Source organism: Stomoxys calcitrans, chromosome 3 (assembly GCF_963082655.1).
Source record: "Stomoxys calcitrans chromosome 3, idStoCalc2.1, whole genome shotgun sequence".
Lineage (NCBI taxonomy): Eukaryota > Metazoa > Arthropoda > Insecta > Diptera > Muscidae > Stomoxys > Stomoxys calcitrans.
Genome location: NC_081554.1, coordinates 106,761,627 through 106,781,188, shown reverse-complemented (window position 1 = coordinate 106,781,188; position 19,562 = coordinate 106,761,627). Strand labels below are relative to the sequence as shown.

The 19,562-nt window shown below is 43.4% G+C and overlaps 1 protein-coding gene across 1 annotated transcript in view; it reads left to right on the top strand.

The window, feature by feature from the left end:
* Window positions 1-2,564: 2,564 nt before the first annotated feature.
* Window positions 2,565-19,562, top strand: part of LOC106092942 (protein gustavus) — a 93,546-nt gene continuing 76,548 nt past the window's right edge. The window contains exon 1 of the mRNA XM_013259895.2: window positions 2,565-2,683. Coding sequence (XP_013115349.1) covers window positions 2,664-2,683 — 20 coding nt within the window. The 5' untranslated portion in view covers window positions 2,565-2,663. The remainder of the gene's footprint in view (window positions 2,684-19,562) is intronic.

Below are 19,562 nucleotides of genomic sequence, written 5' to 3'. Positions count from 1 at the left end.
ATAAGAATAGGAAAGAATCTCTAGGAACCATTTAATACCAAACGAGGTTTCAGACAAGGAGACAGTCTATCGTGTGATCTCTTTAATATCCTGCTGCAGAAGATTATACGAGATGCGAATGACACCAGTTTTGAGATAAAGCGAAGAATAATACTGGCAAACAGATTCCACTTTGGATTAAGTAAGCAGTTTAGAAACAAGGTCACCTCTCGACAGACGAAGATTGCACAATTCAAGACACCGATAGTACCCGTGTTGTTATATGGTCCTGAAGCATGAGCACTTGTGAAAGCAGATGAGACTGTGCTTGAGGTATTTGAGAGAAAGATTCTTCGTAAAATATGTGGACCAGTTTGCGTTAATGATGAATATACAGGCGACGCAAGCACCACAACTGTATGACGACGATAGCATAGTTAAACGTATCAAAATGCAACGGCTGCGTTGGCTAGGTCATGTTGTCAGAATGGATGAAGAAGCTCCAGCAAAGAAGTCTTTTGAAGGCAAACATGATGGTACTCGCAAACCTAGAAGACCAGAAGGCCGATGGAAAGATCAAGTGGTGGGAGACACCTCCAAACTTGGTTCAAAGATTTTAGAATGAAACCAGAAGGTCGAGGCGCTTGGAATGCTATTCTACGTTTGAAGTAGAACAAAAGTTCTGTCATAGTCAATTAAATGTAAGTAAAGTCCCGGCTACCGTTGACAAAAGTCTCGATATTCATTTTGGGCCACCAATGGATGGCTTTCTCCTGTGTATGTTAACAGTACTAGTCTGAAGCTTTTCGTCTGATTTCTGCATTCGTCCTCTCAATTCCATTCTATGTATGTCCTCTTTGTGTTCTCCGCGGTAATTGCGTTAAAGCGCAGCTATAATTTCGCTATAGTTATTTCTTGCAGTAGAGGGAATACTTTGTTGTAGGCAGCACTTCCCTTTAATGCCAGTGCTGTGCGAGGTATGTGACTCCACCTTTACGTCTATTGAACTAGCATGACGTAGAGGCGAACGTAAGCGGACTTTATAACGATTTACAAAGACCAATAAAGAAATTCTAGGAAATCCGAACAGTACCGCAGAAGTGGTACTGAGTTCTTAAGTCTAGTGTTGACTTCGACTTTTCACACGAACGACTGTCAAAACGCACCATAAAAAATGGTGACGAAGATAATCCGAACACATTCCATACAAGCGGTACTGAGATCGATGACCAAAATAGTAGCGAAATGTCGCTGCATTAGGATAAATTTCGCACAATTTAATTGCAAATGTAATTAAATGCTCGCTTTATTGGGCGAATCAACTCTGCTTTCATGCTGTTGTGTGTTGTTGTTTGATTTTTGTTTGTGTCGTATTTCGCAATTATTTAATAGACATAGAAAATGGTAGCGAAGATAATCCGAACACGTTCCATACAAGTGGTATTGGGATTTATGACCAAAATAGAAGCGACATGTCGCTGCTTTAGGATAAATTTCATACAATTTTAATTGCAAATGTAATTAAATGCTCACGATATTGGCCGAATCAACTCTGTTTTCAAACTGTTGTCTTTGTTGTGTGTTGTTGTTTGACTTTTGTTTGTGTTCTGCCGAAGCAAAGAATCCGTCAGATTTCGACATGTTCGGTGTGAATGAAATCAGTACTAGGCCTTAAGCTTAGTACCGACTTCGTTTTTTCGCCCTTACAACTGTCAAAACGCATTATAAAATAAGGGTAACGAAGAAAATGCGAAATCATTCCGGAACAGTGTTACTGACTTCTACAAGTAAAGTAGTTGCGAGTTGTTGCTGCTCCAATACAAAGTTCGCTTCAATTATTTGCCAATCTAATTAAATGCTCTCGAAATGGGCACCAATCAACTCTGTTTCAATGAGGCTGCCTTTGTTGAGTGTTGTTGTGTGACTTTTGTTTGTGTTCTGAAAAAGAAAATAGTCCTATTGTGCTATTTTTTAGAACAAAATACCAGCGACATGTCGCTGCGCTAATACAATTTTCGCCCTAATAAATTGCAAACAAGATATATTCATTTACAGGTAGCGGCAGTTGCCCAACAACAAAATATTGAGTTCACTATCTGTCAAAATCAGTGATTTGTGCAACTCTGAGTATGTTGTCGGCCGCGCCATTTTTCGTTGTTCGTGTGTGTTGTGGCTCTTAACTATAACACACACACAAACAAACTCGTTGACAGATAGTGTACTTCGCAAAAAAAATTGTACTCAGCTGTTTACGGTACACTATCTGGTAATTATGTCATGATTGTAAATAAATGCAACTGTGTTCATCGTAGCTGTTTTTGTTGTGTGGCTTTGTTTGACTTTTGTTATGTGGTCCAATTGACTTTGATTGTGTTCCGACAAAGAAGAGCCCGTCGGATTTCGCAATAATTTAATAGACATTTTCGGTGTGAATCAATTCAGTACTAGGCTTTCTGGCGAAAATTCGATTTCTATACAAGGCTTTAACACTGCTCGGATCCCTACATTATGTCCCAAGAAGCAACGTCTTTGTATAAACCTTGCTCAGCAATATTTTCGTCTATATTTAGATATGGCAACCTTATATGAAAGGTAGTTTGTAGTCGAATCCGTGTAATAAAACAGAAAAATTAAAGCATAAAAATTGTAAAAAAACAAAATCGACCCGCATGCACTTGTAATAGATGGAACTCGATAGAAAAAGGTACCGAGATATTGTGAAGTACGAAAATGTATGTATTATCATCAAAGCGGATTTATTAGGGAAAGCACTTATTAGAGTTATGGATAAATTATTTTGTGTTGTTAAGTTGTACAAGGAGTGCACAATGTATGGTAGTTTGCATATCTTAAGTAAGGATTTCTGAAATTTCTAAAATTGACTTCTCAACATATTCACATTGATGTATTCTGATGTTTTCATTTTGGAGTTGATTGTTCAAAATGTCTAAAAAAATAATTAGTTGCCAGCTAATTTAAGACTTGTTAAACATCCCAAATTTGCTCCGTGATTTTTCATTAACTCATTTTTATTTAGTGAAATGAATAAGCCAGGTCTTGTTATACCAAACACGATGACCTTCGAAGGACACGACGAAATCCTAGCTTTAAAAAGGAAATATTGACTTTTTCCTGCACTTTAAACTCTAATCCTTACCATAATAGCGAAAAATTGTAAATGAAATAAGGTTGGGTATTATCTCAAGCTTTAGTACAAAAAAGTATTAAACCACAGTTAACCATTTGTAAGCCACAATCATATTAGCAAAAGTTTGAGAAATGTTTTAGTAAGACCCAAATTTTGACCGGAAACTAAATTCAATCTACGATAGTTAAAATAAAGTTGTAAATACAAATAAAGTGAACAAGTATTTATAAAATACTTGTAACCAGTTTAGTTTTGTGGAGAAAAATCTGTGTATAATTTTTAAAGAGAGAGGGATAGCATTATTTGTCTATCACTAATGAATAAAAGAAATAAAAATGGAAATACTCCTTAAGGCCGTTTGGGGTCAATAGATTGCATTTATTGAATTCTTTGCACTTTTTATAGATAATAAAGGTGCTCTAGGATCAAAATCTTTAAATCGGTTATATATGAGCTAAATCACGTCAAGTATTGATTGGTAGTGATCGTCGTCAAGCTCCTATATGTTAGCAAGCTCGTTCCGGTTCCTTGAACTGATCACCGCGGGAACGTGATGACAATTCACTATTTATGGGCGTTAATAACACGTTTTGTCATTTTGAACATCATAGAAACTCAGTATTAAAGTAAGAGCCCATGCCGCCCTTTCACTATCCGCAACATGTGGACGCACCCTATAGCTTTCATCTGAGCTACTCACGTTAAAAGGGAACACCAAAATGGTCGGAGCTCAAAGTGCCAGCATATGTGGTGATCATAGAAAAATTGGTTGTGACCTATTATGCTCAAGAGGTCAAGTAATGCACCAACTCAGATGAAACTCGATTCATACCGATTTGACCCATTTATAATCTCAATCGACCTACACTAATAAGTGGCGTTCGTGCAGTTTCTAGTCTCGTGCTTTATAAGGTTTGTTCGCGTATTTTTTTTTTTTTTTTGTAGAGAAGAAAGAACATTATTTTACATCTTTTTTGGTATTTATTTGAATAGAACAGCTGCAAATGCATATTTACCCATGGACATTCCATTAAGGAACAGGGGCAAATTTTTCATATATCACCGAGAGCTGTCCGATTCAATCTTATGCTCAACGAAAAAGGACCTCCTTTTTATACCCGAGTCCGAACGGCGTGCGAGCGACTCCCCTTTAGGAAGAATTTTTACACGGCAAGGAAAGGAAACAAAAAATTTTGTCTGATGTTCTCGTCAGGATTCGAACCCAGGTGTTTGTTTGTTCATTTGTTTCTAGTTGAACATACAACAAAACTTTGAATGTAATAATTTATTATGTGAAATTTTGTTGTACACTGAGGCGGTGAGCACCACACAGAAGCTTATCTGCGGGCTACCGGGCGCGTCCATAGGTTGCGGATAGTGGAATGCTCCATACGGAGTAGCTGCAACAGCAGTCGCGGACACTCAGCGGTATCGAGTGGAGAGTCTCAGTGAGAGGCCGGGCGGCACCTGCTCTTGCACAAATACTGAGTGCTTATGATGCTCGATATGACAAGGCGGGTTATTGGCGCCTTTAAGTAACCAATTTCCAACCTGTTCCCACGGCGAGCATGACGAGGATCGCCACCTCCACATGCAAATGTGGTTACAACAACATGGGATTGTTGATGAAAATAAACAGTTACTAAAGTTGATTTAATAAATAAATAATATTGTGGGAAATAAATAAAATTGCGTTAATTAAAAATCAAATCATAATGAGAAACATGTAGAAAAATGTTTTTTCATTTTATGAACCATTCTTTGTAACAATAATTTTTCAAATAATTTGTAATAATAATTGTAAGTAAGTAATTCTTCTGCTAGATCTTCCAATTTTGAGTTTGTTTGGACATTTTCAGGAGATTTGGTGATTTTAGATTGTATAGTAGCCCTTGAGTGGAGTGGACATCTTATTTTGCTCCTCAAAGAAAAAAAAATATATATATCCGTATCTCGGAATAGGTACTACCTATTACGAAAAAAATTTTTGGAATAGGCTAGAAATGGACTCCAAAGACTCAACCGCTGCGTTGGTGGCGTCAGACCGTAGCTATAGTCGAGAGTAATGCTTCAAGCGCACAGTTAGTCGTCAGACTAATTAATGAGGAAGAGACGGATAAGCCAGAGGGATGTACAGTTCGTCCCCAGCTTTTAAGTAAAGGTGGTGTTTCTGACTCGGATTAATGAGGAAGAGATGGATGGAGCTATGCTCACAAGCAAACCGAGAAAGCAATTCAGTGCACGACGAAGGAGACAGAGGAGAATGTACCGGCAGTGTAATCGGGCGAAAGTGCAGAATACTGGAAGGGATAGAACTGACATTCCAAGCGCTTCTACGGAAGCTGGAAAAAGAACTCTGGAAAAACCAAGCCAAAACAAAAAACCAACCAGACAGGGTCCTGTGGAGGTAGACAAAGTTGGAACGGGAACAAAGGACGAACGAACGCCACCTGAGTCTTCATGGAGGACTGTGACTTCGAATAGGAGGCCACAGCCATCACGGAAGGGGAAGGTGGTCACTGAGAATGGTAAGGAGCCGTCTTTTTACGCCAGAGTGGCAAGGAAGCACCACAGAGTTGAACTGACTTATCAGTCGGCTGTGCATCCGGTAGAATTTCACCAGATCATCGGTCCCAAGTGGAGGTTCTGGTTAACGATCGGATTTTTGAACGTGTGTGAAACTCTGTAGAGGGTCCACCCATACAAATGATGAGCTGCGAGTTTAGAGGGGACATCTTTACGCTGCGTTTTGCGTTGGCGGAATGTATTGATACCGTTAAACAGCAGGTCAGAGGTATCCACGCTCCTTGGGAGGGCGCAAAGCTCGACCTGGTGAGAAAGATGGATATCCACCAGCTTACAAAGGTCTTCATCAAGGGACGGGGCAGTTAATTTGCGACGGAACGCATGTTTGGATTCTTGGGCAACCAAAATAAAGTTTTGGTCGCAGAGAAGTGGAACTCTCTCGCTTGTGGTTGGCATTAATCAAGGCTCCGTCACGAGTTTGGCTAAGACTTAAGACATGGCGCACTACGGGAGCAAATATGTCTTTTTTAAAGATTGGGAAGACTAGGATAGTCAGAAATTTCCATTTTGAAACATGACGCCGAGCAGTGGCATGTGACCCAATAAAACCCAACGAACCGGGGGCTGACAACGAGAAAATCCCGGCCTCTCTCAATATTGGAAGGACTAGGATAAGCAAAGATCCTAATACTAAAATATCAGACCGTGCAGTGGCGAGAGACCCAACACAGCCTATAAAACAGGGACCCGACGACGGACCCAAGATTCCCAATACAGACGATGTGATCATCACCTACTCCCAAGATCCCTATTTACTAGAGGGCCAATGATTGAGGTAATTCAGATAAACCTCCACCGGAGCAAGACTGCTACACACGCTCTGACGGAGAAAATCAGCTAAGGGCAAGATTCATATTGCCTTAATTCAGGAGCCATGGAGGACCCGGAACCAAGTTTCTGGACTGAACCATATTAACTACCAATTATTCAATGCTAACACTGGTACTCGGCCGAGGACCTGCGTTATTTGTCATAAAAATTTGAATTATATATTTTCCCCAGAGTTGTCAACGTCGAATGCAACAGTGGTGAGACAGGGAGACGGTGGAGCATACCTGGCATCACTTTATCTGCCTTTCGACTCTCCGACACCGCCGCCCACGTTGGAGCTGCAACGGCTGGTGAAAAAAGCAAAACAGACAGGAAACGAGGTACTAATAGGGTGCGAAGCGAACTCACCACATTTCGTGGGGTAGTACAAACACTAATAAGCAGGGCCAAGCCCTGGCAGAGTTATTGAATTCTAACGACATAATAACACTGAATATCGGTAACACCGCTACCTTTGTTAATAGAATTAGGGAGGAGGTATTAGATGTGACGATATGTTCTCTGACCATCGCTATATTAGGTTTAGAATAGCACGGCCAGCGCCGTATTCGAAAAGCTTCCGAAATAAGTTGAAAACCAACTGTACAAAATTCGGAAGGCTACTCAGAAGAAGACTTGGGCAAGATAATTAAGATTGTCGAAGCATATAAGACATTGACGAAAGTGTCAACAGGATTACGACTGCACTGGTGGGGTCCTTCGAAGATAGTTGTCCTCTTCGGGAGGAAATCAGCCCAAGAAAAACCCTGGATGACCGGGGAGATTCGCAATGTTGGAAAAGAGGTCCGCAGACTTTTTAACAGAGCATGTTAAAAACGGAAGTTTATTGGGATGTGTGTATTATAGCGTTAATGACGCCACCAAAATAAAAAAGTATCTCTCAAAAACCCATGTCCAAATTGAAACTTTAGTAGACGACATGAGTCTGAGAGCAGAGACAACGAAGGACATGTTGAGGCTTTTGATGAAAACCCATTTTCCACAGGATACGGCGGGACTCACGGAGACACCGGAATCTTGGAATAATGACGTTGATCGAAGGTTTATAATTACGGAGTTTATGTTGAAAGAATCCTTGAGGAGCTTCAAACCATTTAAGTCACACGGACCATATGAAATATTTTCATTTTCATCTGACCAATATTTTCACAGCGTGCCAAGGACTTGTATATACTCCGAAAGCCTGGCAGGAGGCAAGGGTGGTATTTATATCTAAGCCCGTCAAGGCAAGTTATGCGACACCAAAGGCCTACAGACCCATAAGCCTTACGTCCTTTCTACTCAAACCATGGAACATATTGTGGGCACCATGATAAAGAGTAGAACATTCAGCGAACTGCTCAAACACAAACATCAAGCCTATGTCAAGCGAAGGTCGGTGGTACACCCTAACGGTATGCATTGACATCGAGGGGGGCTTTTAACATTGTGCGGGTCGACACACCGATCCAATCCTTAGACTAGTAACGGGTGAACCCGGTCCTTAGAGACTGGATAAACCATATGCTAAGGAACAGGTGGATAAATTGTGTGTCTCATGGCATAAATATAAGGGAGAAAATGACACAGGGCACGCCACAGGGGGGCATTTTATCGCCATTCCTATGGGTGACCACCATAAATGACTTATTACGGATGCTGACTGAGGAGGGATTTGAACTCGTCTAATACGCAGACGACGTTATAATACTTCTAAGCGGTGAGGATCCGAACGAGCTATGCAGTAAGTCGAAAGGATTTTGCATATGGCATATGACTGGGCTAAACCCAGAGGTCCCAATGTTTACGTAGAGAACACTGAAATATGCCTGTTCACGCGAAAGACGAAGGTGGGCCAATTTAACGCTCCACGTTTCCTCAATAAGACGATTTCGATATCTGACAAGTTCACGGGTGTAGAAGGGCCGTAGGCTCGAAATGGGAGGAGCGTGATTAGACGAATACTTACTTACGGCTCAGTAGTTTGATGGACTGTTATAAAGAAAAAGTGCAATATAAGGACCATACGACAGGGTCAGAGAACATGTTGTCTTGGCATAGGCGAAGCGATGAGATCTACCCCACTAGGGCACAGGAGACTATTATAGATATCCGGCCCGTTGACATACAGATTAAGTGTGAGGCAGCCACTGCGGCTATGGGACTTAAGGCGATGGGAGAATGGATTGATGATGGGAGCAGCTCATACCATCGCGGTATAGCCAAGGCGATGATAGGAAACCGGGAAGGAAGGGAAGAGGGTTCCGTTCGAATACCTAGATGAACCTAGAAGTCGAGTGCGAAGCACTGCTGCCATCGGCACAGTCTTGGATTGACGGAACCCTTGAATTGCCATCTGGAAGATCATGTTACACGGATGGATCAAAGTTGTTCTTTGAAATCTGTTTGAGACTGCCTGACCATAATACGGCCTTGCAGGCGGAGATCCAGTCGATCGCGGAATGCGGTGTGGTGCAATAACAACTAGGACGGTGGTGAGGCCCAATAACAACCAGGACGGTAAGGTCACGAGCAGTCTTGCAGTGTAAGAAGGAGATTAACGCCTCCTCTAAGGATGGCAAAATCCGCATCGTTTGGGTGCGGGGCCATAACGGAGTAAGGGGGAATGAAGGAGCAGACGATTTGGGGGTGAAGGCCAGAGAACTGCTGTCAATAAACATGGTTAACTCGAAACCTTTCGGGTCAACGCAGTCCGAGTTAAGGGAGTGGGCGACGAATGCGCATGCAATATTGTGGAACAGCGAAACGGACGGTAGGACGGCGAAAATCCTAAGGGGGGATTCAGATCGTGAGAAGACGAGGCTATTATTGAAAGGAAGCAAGAAGGAGGTCAGTATAGCTATTGGTATCATAACGGGACACATAGGACTACGAGCTTACTTATGTAAAATCGGTGTGGCAAGTGATAGTATGTGTAGAGCATGCTAAGAAGATGATGAGACGTTGGAGCATTTCCTTTGTCATTGCCCGGATTTCGCGTCTAACAGATACCGGCACTTAGGTGGAGACACAATACCAGACATGAACCAACTTAGGGGAGTGGCATGGAAAACATTTAAGGATTTTGTAAGTAGTACAGAATTTCTAACTTAAAATTTTCTTTTAAGAGGGATCTATATAGTTTTTAGAGCGCACAACAAGCCGATGTTGTTATTGTTGTTGTAGCAGTTTATTGTGTTCTATCTTTCGTCTGCTTGATTCTGTTGAGTGTCAAGACCCAAGAACTCTGTGACTAAGATGGCGTGCGTCCACAGGGATCTGGGTCTGAGTCGAGTTGGTCTGGCCGGGCAGTTAAACAGGTGACGTGTATCGTGCGGTCCCTGGTTACAATGGGGACATACATCTTGCACGTCGGCATCAATCCTAGCTCTGTAGGAGTTGAGGCGGCTGCATCTGCCGGAACGTAATTGAGCAAGAACAACTCTGGTTTGCCGTGGGAGGTCAATTTCTTCAGGTGCAATATGAGGCGGTCGTTCTCCAAGGACTACATTCACCCGGTAGCCATTTAACGCATCTGCTACTGTGTCTGCATGAATGTTGTTTAGACCTGCTCGATATGCCGCTTGATCTAGAGGTTCTCTCTTGTAGCGCTGAACCTCACGCTCTAGATCATGTCGATCTACCTTAAGGCCTCTGGGCTGTGTCTATCTATGCACAAGATGATGATTTGTATAGTCTCTGCGATAACAGCCCAAAAGGTATTGCTTAGACAGCATGTTAAGTCTTCGCAGTGGTATGATCTTTGTCTGCTGATGGAGGTGGTCCACATGAGAACTGAGGAGACAGTCCGTCGCTGTTCGGAGTGCGGCATTCTGACAGATAATTCACGACCCAGCGTTTCAGGGCTGGTTGGAAGGACGTGTTGGCGATGTCCTCAAATAATTTGGCATGGCTGACCGTGTGGAATGCCTTCGATAGGTCCAGTGCCACGAGGACCGTCCTATCACAGGGCCTGGACTGATCTGCTGATCACTTGCTGGTGATGGCATGCAAAGCAATTAGTGTGCTATGCAGTCTTCGAAATCCACGTTGATGCTCGGCGAATGGAAATTCTCCTACGAGGCTCGGGAGGAGTAATGCCTCAAGCATCTTTGCCACTGGTGAGAGAAGGGAGATCGGTCTGTACGACTCCCCCAAACTAAGGTCTTTTGCAGGCTTCAGTAGCGGGATGACTCTGCCCATTTTCCAGACATCGGGAACTATAAGAGTGTTCAAAGACAGGTTGACGACAGTAGTAAGGTACTCAACTCCAAGTGAATCCAGGTTCTTCAACGTCAATGTAGAGATTCCGTCGGTGCCCAACACCGTAGATGATTTGGCGCCACGGATGACATTCGTAACTTCGCCCACGGTAAATTGTGATGGCTGTTCATCGGCTCGGAGACCACGAAAACGGTGAATGGCTCTCCTCCTTGCCCTGTCACTCTCGGGATGCACAATAAATTGACGGTTGAACAACCTGGCGCATCTCTTAGGATCAGTCACTGTTATTTCGCCCACTTATATCGGGGTTGTACGCTTGGTCATTGATCGGGGCACAGCTACCAACCGGCGGATTGACACGTTGTATAGCTCTATTTCGGCAGTACCGGACCTTACTGCTATCCCCATGCACTCCGTGTAGGGGTCACTAGCGCCAGGCTAGATGGGTCTATATTGGACGGAATGGTGTATCACGAAGGCCAATCCCCCACCTCCATCCCTTGAGCGATTCTTACGTAGCACATTGGATCCGTGGCAACTGTGCAAGCTGCAGGTGTTGATCAGCTTTGTCTCCTGGACTGCTGCGACCAATATTTCTTTCCGACTCATGAATCTCAATCCCATCAATCTTGCCACGGAGTCCGTTGCAGTTTAGATGCAAAAACGATCCATTGACTGACCTGGCAATATTTGGGCTGGGGGGGTCACATAGTCCGACGACGAGGACGCAGAAGGCAACGACGACTGGCTTACGTGTATGCCCATAGTGGCATGGGGCGGATTAATATCTGCACCCTCTTTTCAACCTAACCTAACCTGGAGATATTCGGGATTGCTGAACTTCACGGCTTTTGGTCGGTGGATATGGATAGGTATCCATCGCCAAGATGATGATTTAGATGGTCTCTGTGTCAACAGTCCAGAAGATATTGCTTAGACAGAATGTAAAAGGTGATTTTTAAGAGCTATAGGAAAGTTTTAACGTCTTCTCTGAGGATGGCAATATCCGCATCGTTTGGTTTGTTGTTGTGTTGTTTTGTTCTATCTTTAGTCTGCTTGATTCTATTGAGTGTCCAGATCTAGGAACTCTGCGACAAAGATGGGGTGCGTCGAGAGGGATCAGGGTCTGAGACGAGTGGTTCTGGCTGGGCAGTTAAACAGGTGACGTGTGTCGTGAGGTCCCTGGTCACAATCGAGACATACATCCTGCACGTTGACATCAATCCTTGCTCTGTATGAATTGAGGCGGATGCATCTGGTGGATCGTAATTGAACCAAAACTACTTTGATTTCCCTCTGATTTGCCGTAATTCTTGTTTGAACAGTTGTGTGAATTTTTTGTAACTGGTATCTATTAGGCGGTTCATGATCTGTGTCTTTTTCCAGTGGAGCGGCAGGTCTAGAGCCCGGAAGTAGGCTTAGAATGGACACTGGAATGGAAAGACACAACAGCTACGGTGGTGGTATCAGGCCGTAGCATGTTGTCTGCTTCTGAAACCTCGACTGACGAAGACACCTGGTTCGAGTCTTAAGGATAAGGCCGAACCTATTCTGTTTTCGCATGCCTATAATTTGCCTAGACCATTGGCCTTTTCCAACAAACCAACACGTTGGAATAATAGAAGGCGCATCGCTCTTAGGTTTATTGAGAGGCTTGGTGCGAATGATCCTAAAACTCTCACTTATAGAGAGAGAGACGCCCTAAATTGGGCTCCTGAATTCGTTGCACAGGCTACCCCAAAGACTACACGTCTAGATTCGGAAACTGCACCGCAGTCATTCAAAGGATGCGGTCACCTGGAGGGCATCCCATGCCTAAACGAACTAGGGCGAACAATAGTAAGATGGGTCCAAGATCCTTTGCTTATGTCGCTAGGGGCAGTCTGGTGATGGCAGTTGTCGACAAGGGAGAAGAACAGGGCTGCATACTTAGGAATAATTGGAGTGGGATAGTCAATGGACTATCATCAGTATACTTCGATGTCCTTGCAGAATTTCCTGGGTCTCCTCCAGGTTGTGACGATGCAGGCTGGTATTGAGGCCGATTCAGACTAATTGCCTTCGAGGATCAACGCCCAATTGAAATGTATCGTTGTGCGCTAAAAAATATTGGTGAGATCTAGCCAGGTGCAGCACTATATTTAATCAAGAAGGAAAATATTCCTTTTGGACCAATGGCGCATGCTTGGATACCAAGGATTTCCTCAGATCCTGAATCCATACTTGGCAGACTAAGGGAATGTAATCCCAATCTCTCCACCAACGACTGGTAGATTGGATGACGCTGATGGTGACCGGAGACATGCAATATTCGTACTCAACTCAGGCTGTCTATCCTACGGATTCAACATGTTGACACTGAAGGTCTATAGAAGCGGTGGGATTGGGGAATAAGGAGACAACTCAACAGTTGTGACTGAACACTTGCCTCAAGAAATATCGACCACATCGCTAAGGTCTGGCGAATTACAGGAGACTTAAAATCCCCTTGCCACAATCAAGGCAGGAAGGGAGAGCATCGAAACGGGACCGACAAGCCCTGTGTGGGCGGGTCATCCGGTTTGACTGGCCTCAAGAGTACATAGACCGCAGCAGCTAATGAAGCATTAATAGAGTAATCGTCTACACCGCAAGTCCTGAGGAAGAGTGGTTCCACTGCTTTCTTACCTGCGCCTGGATGCGTACGGAATCTCATCATGACAAGATCTAACGAATCTTGTGAGGATGAAGCCTGGTCGAATCGGAAGATGAGGCTAACGCAACAGTGGTGGAAGTTCTGAATCCTGACTGGTCCGGTTTCTACAGATAAATCTCCAGCATTGTAAGGCCGCTTCGGCGGCACTAAATGTCCTACTTCGTGGACTAAGAATTCCGGGATTTAAACTTCTTAGGGTTGCGGGGAATGGGAGACACAGATCCTGTATTCTTGCAAAGAGTAGTCTAAATGTTTTTCTTCTTCCGTCGCTAAGCATTAAAGATTTAGTAGTAGCCAGCCTTGAAATAAATAAATCTCATTATTGGCTGGCTTCCCTACATATGGCACACGATTCAGAGATGCCGCCTTCAAACTTTAATTTACGCCGTTTCTGTAGAGAAGAAGAGCCTCATTGGAGGAAGTGACGCTAATGCACATCACCAGGTATGGGGATGTCAACGAAAGGGGTAGCTTCTTATCGAATATATTAAAGGTTGCAATATGACGATTTGTAATAAAGGGGATAAACCATACTTTATTACCCGGAACAGTCAGGAGGTACTAGATATTACCCTTGTATCGGAAGACATAAGCGCAAGAATAAACGACTGGGAAGGCGATCTACAGGCGATCTAAACACAGATTCCTGATCATCGTTATAGTAGTTTCAACCTAGGAGAAAATACTGCAGAAGTGGTCCCTCGGCTAAACAGAAGAAAAGCGGATTGGGATAAATTTCGGCACAAATTTTGCACTTCTATACCTTCTAGAACAGAAAAGGAAGTGGCAACTGCGGAGAATATAGACATAATGGTTAAAGGGATCACGAAGGTCCCGAATGACTCGCTTGTGTCAGTATGTCCTAGTGCCATGCTAAGGGGCATACAGCGACCTCTATTGTGGACCCCAGAGCTTGTTGGGCTAAGGAAGAACTGCAGAAAACTCTTCAACGGAGCGAAAGCCACGAGAGTAACACACGACTGGGACATCTATAACGCGAATTGAGAAAAGCTCAGAACAAATCCTGGGTAGAATTTTGGAGGATTTATATGAGGCCTCTAGGCTAAGGGAGATTCTGTCCTCGACACCTATTATATTCAGAAGTCAGAGAATGTAAGGTCTAGTGAGGAAACACTAGAACTACTCGTTAATACACATTTCCCGGGAAATTTTCCAACGGGCAACGTGGCGCCAGAAGAGGTTATCACTGGTATGCATTCGTCGGAGGCCATTAGAAAAATTGTGTCTGATCCGAAAATCCTTAGGGCGATAAGAAGTTTCCACTCCTTTAAGTCGCCAGGCCCTGATGATGTATCGCCGGTTGAATTACAAGTTGTGTCTGATAGACTGGTTCCCTGGCTAAGGGGGATATACTCTGCTTGTATCAGTATGTCATGACACGAAGGTCATTTTCATTTCGAAAGCAAGAAAACCTTACCACGCGAATGCGAAAGAACCGAACACTGATTTTGGTAATAAAATTCAATGATTTGCAAGCGTTGCTCGTTAGTAAGTCTATTCATGATGAAATGTCAAAGCATACTGAGCATCTTTCTCTTTGACACCATGTCTGAAATCCCACGTGATCTGTCAAATACTAATGCATGAAAATCCTAACCTCAAAAAAATCACCCTTTATAAGTAACACACGAGAATTACCTTTTATATTTCGGGATAAGAAAACAAAAACAAATATTAATCATCGAAAAACGCTTCAAGATCTATACACTTTTCCATGCCTTCGAATCAATTGTCGAAACACTTTTGCCACTCTGATTGAGGTATCTCCGACACATGCATTCTGAACGCATTAACCGCTTCTTCAGGTGATCTCTCATTTGCTTTTTTACCTACGGGAATAAAACGAAGTCATTCGGTGCCAAGTCAAAACTTTATGGCGGATGACTCATCAAATCGATTTTTTGAGTGCTCAAAAATGCAGTCGTTTGAGCCGATGGGTGAGAGCTCGCATTGTCGTGGTGAAGAGTGATCCATCTTGGGCTTTAGGTTTTCCCGATTTATTGGAAGACAACTGGGAAACAAATGGCTGTGCAGCTCTCAGAATTGACTGTTCTGCTATGTTCTAGTGGTACGATTGCGACATTTCCAGATATTCGGAAAAAACAGACGATCATTTGCTTGGAAGTGCTTCTAGCGCAAGCAACTTTTGTTGGATTTTGGCTCGTCTTGAAACACCCATACAATCGACTGCTGTTTACTTTCGGGCTCATACGCGTAATAAATCCACGCTTCTTCACCTGTGACGATGTCATAGACGACCTTTTGACCAATCGACACGAACCTTTTTTTGAGCGATTGACAAATTGTATGGGATTTAACGCGAACAAAATTTGTTGACGGTCAAATGTTCATTCAATATTGAATGTACGCTGGTCCCACTAATGCCTAAGATTGTCTCAATCTCACGATAGGTCACATGGCGATCTTGCAATATCAGTTGGCGCACAACATCAATGGTTTTCGGAACAACAACTGATTTTGGACGATCTTCACGAAATTCGTCTTGGAGTGAACTACGATCTCGGTTGAATTCACCATACCATCGACAAACACTAACCCTTGTAGGAGCTTCATCGCTGAAAATTGAATTAGGTTCATTGTAAAAAATAATCGCACGAAAATGTTCTCGATTTAATTCCATTTTAAGTTACTGTAAACAACACAAATAGTGCTCGTATGTCAAAACGTTCTGAGTACGTATAATCTCAAAAATGTCAAACTTCACGATAGAGCTGTCAATTGGCAGATTGCAACACAAGGTTTGTCCAATTCCGAAATATAAAGGGCAACCCTCGTATAATTTTCAATTACAATTTTTTTTACACATAATTTTAGTGACATTAAAAATAATATGACTACCAGCTATTTAAGAGGTTTTCCAATATAGCTTTTTTGAATAATTTTGCGTTGCCAATAGATTGAAGATTTGATGGCAGCAAGTTCCAAAGGCGGATTGCATTTGTTAAATATTGCCATTTTGATATGAGCAGACGATACCGTGGGGCCACTATTAAAATCCTGCGAGTTGTTCTCCCAAATTGCAATTTTTGATACAGGTACTGCGGACATCTCTCATAGATGATTTTATGTAAATAAAAGATTATTAATGTCAAGGTAATCACCAAATTTCATATCAGATATTCTTTTCTCATAGAGCGAACAACTGTCATATCGATTTAGTCCATGAACGTATCTAACAATAGGATTGTGGGCTGTTTGCAGACGTCTAGGGCTTCTAGAGTCACATTTACTAAATAGCTCACTTCCATAGCAGAGCACAGGTAGTAGATATGATTTAGCCAACAGAAGACGTATGTGTTTTAGTGTAAACGATTGCGTTTGATACAGTGTTCTTAGCAAGCCAAATATTTTTCCAGTTGTCGCAATTAGGTGATCAGTCAATGTAAATGTATTATTAAAAACTTTGTCAAGATCAGTGACAATATTCTGGTTACGATTTGGAATAAGGAGGCAGTTCGATTTGTGTGGTTGATAATGCAGATAATTGTCATGAGCCCATCTAGAAACAATACCCAAATCTTCATTTATTTTGAGGAATTCTTGAGTTATATCTGTTGCACTATTTCTGATAGAACCGATTGGAACTACGATATCCCTGGTTGTTGTTGTAGCAGTGGCAGCCGGTACGTACAACCGGCTGCCATGGGATCGATATCCCTGGTAATATAAATTACATAGACTTCTATACAGATGGTTCCAAACTAGACGTCCACCTGGTGGTTTTTGGGGTGTACTCTAAAGATCTAGAACTGATCCTATCGAAAAGGTTACCTGACAATTGCAATGTGCATAAAGGGGAAATTCTTGTAATTAAGGAAGCGGTGGAAAGGCTAAGATATAAATTCATAACGACGATTGGTAAAAATATCTTCTCAGACAGTAAGGCAGCCATTAATGCCTGGAGAACGTATTTCTGCCCACTAAAACCGCCCACGACTGTCGTAGATCTCTCAACGAGATGGTAGGGCCACAGAGATATCCAAGGAAATTGTTAAGCGGGCGAAGTTCAAGGGAATCTGGAACCTGTGAGTATGCCACTAGCTAACTTTTCAGGACCAGGCCGAAGGAGCATTCAGGCCGAAGTGAGCATTTCAAAACTATGTGGCCTAGTCTAGACTTGAAGGGGCCTACCGCTTTGCTGTCACTAGTCAGTCATTGTGTCCGTCATGACAGGTCACTATCTAATCGGAAAACATGCTGATAAACCGAAGGTTGCCAGTAACGACTTTTGCAGAAGCTGTGAGGACATCGAAGAGGAAGAGATTATATAACACCTTCTGCGTGTGTGTCCCGCACTAGCAGTCAGAAGGAGTTGGAGAACGTGTCCGATTTAGCGGATGTGAACATTTCAAGTTGTTGGGCTTTTTAAAGCGACCTGGATGATTCAACGGTAGGAATAAGAAGGCGTGTGGTATCACAATGGACGAAAACGTCTAAGTGAGTATGATGGCAGACTGCCACATAAACCTTACCTAGCCTAACTGTGATTTCCCGGGGGAGATCAATGGGAAGCGGTCGTTCTCCAAGTACCTCATTCTCGCGGTAGCTATTCACCGCATCTGCTACCGTGTCTGCATGAATGTTGTCTAGACCCGCTTGATATAGAGGTTCTCTATTGTAGCAATGGATACTAGATCATGTAGATCTACTGGCGATTGATACCTATCCACAGGCGATGGATACCGATGGTCTCTGCGTTAACAGCCTAGAAAGTATTGCTTGGACAGTATGTAGTTATGTCTTCGCATTGGTGGGATCTTTGTCTCCTGATGGAGGTGGTCCACATGAGAACTGAAGAGACTGCCCGTCGCAGTTCGGAGGGCGGCATTCTGACAGATCTGAATATTATTCCACTGCGTGTCACAGAGCTGACGAGACCACACTGGCGCTTCATAACTTACCACAGAACGGTAATTTGCTTTGTACGTGGTCAACAAGGTTTATTATGTTCTATCTTTCGTATTCTTGATTCTGTTAAGTGTCAAGATCCAGGAACTCTGCGACTAAGATGGGGTGCGTCCACAGGGATCTGGGTCTGAGTCGAGTGGGTCTGGCTGGGCAGTTAAACAGGTGACGTGTATCGTGCGGTCCCTGGTAACAATCGGGACATACATCTTGCACGTCGGCATCAATCCTAGCTCTGTGAGAATTGAGGCGGCTGCATCTGTGGGAACGTAATTGAGCCAGAACCACTCTGGTTTGCCGGGGGAGGTCGATTTCTTCAGGTGCAATGGGTGACAGTCGTTCTCCAAGTACTACATTCACCCGGTGGCCAATTACAGCATCTGCTACCGTGTCTGCATGAATGTGTTTTAGGCCCTCTTGATCTAGAGGTTCTCTTTTGTAGCGCTGAACCTCACGCTCTAGATCGTGTAGATCTACCTTAAGGCTTCTAGGCGGTGGATATCTATCCACAAGATGATGATTTGGATCTTTGTCTCCTGATGGAGGTGGTCCACATGATAACTGAGAAGACAGCCCGTCGCAGTTCGAAGGGCGGCATTCTGACATTCTACTGCGTGTCACAAAGTTGACGAGACCACACTGGCGCTGCATAACTTACCACAGACCGGCCAATTGCTTTGTACGTGGTCAACAAGGTTTCTTTGTCTGCACCCCAAGTGCTGCCAGCAAGTGACTTGAGGACCTTGTTTCTACTTTTGACTATAGCGCAGATTGCTGTGGCATGTGAGGAAAATGTGTAAGAGCTGTCAAATGTGACGCCAAGTATTTTGGGACACTTGATGGTCGGAATCATTTCTCCATCGACCATCACAGTCAGCTCAGTATTCACCTCACGCGTATTTGTAGTGAACAGTGTGGCTGAAGATTTGGTGGCGGATATCTTCAGATTTCTTGCAGCGAAATATGAGGCAAGCTCGTTGAGGTAGACGTTCAACCTATCGCAGATGTCATCAATGGGTGGGGGCCTGATTCCCTGATCGTACAATCGTCCGCATATGATACGATCTCTATGCCGTCTTGAGGGGGTGGAATGGAGGATAGGTAGGGGTTAAACAGAGCCGGAGATATCACCCCACCTTGGGGAACTCCCTGTTTCACTCTACGGTGTTTCGA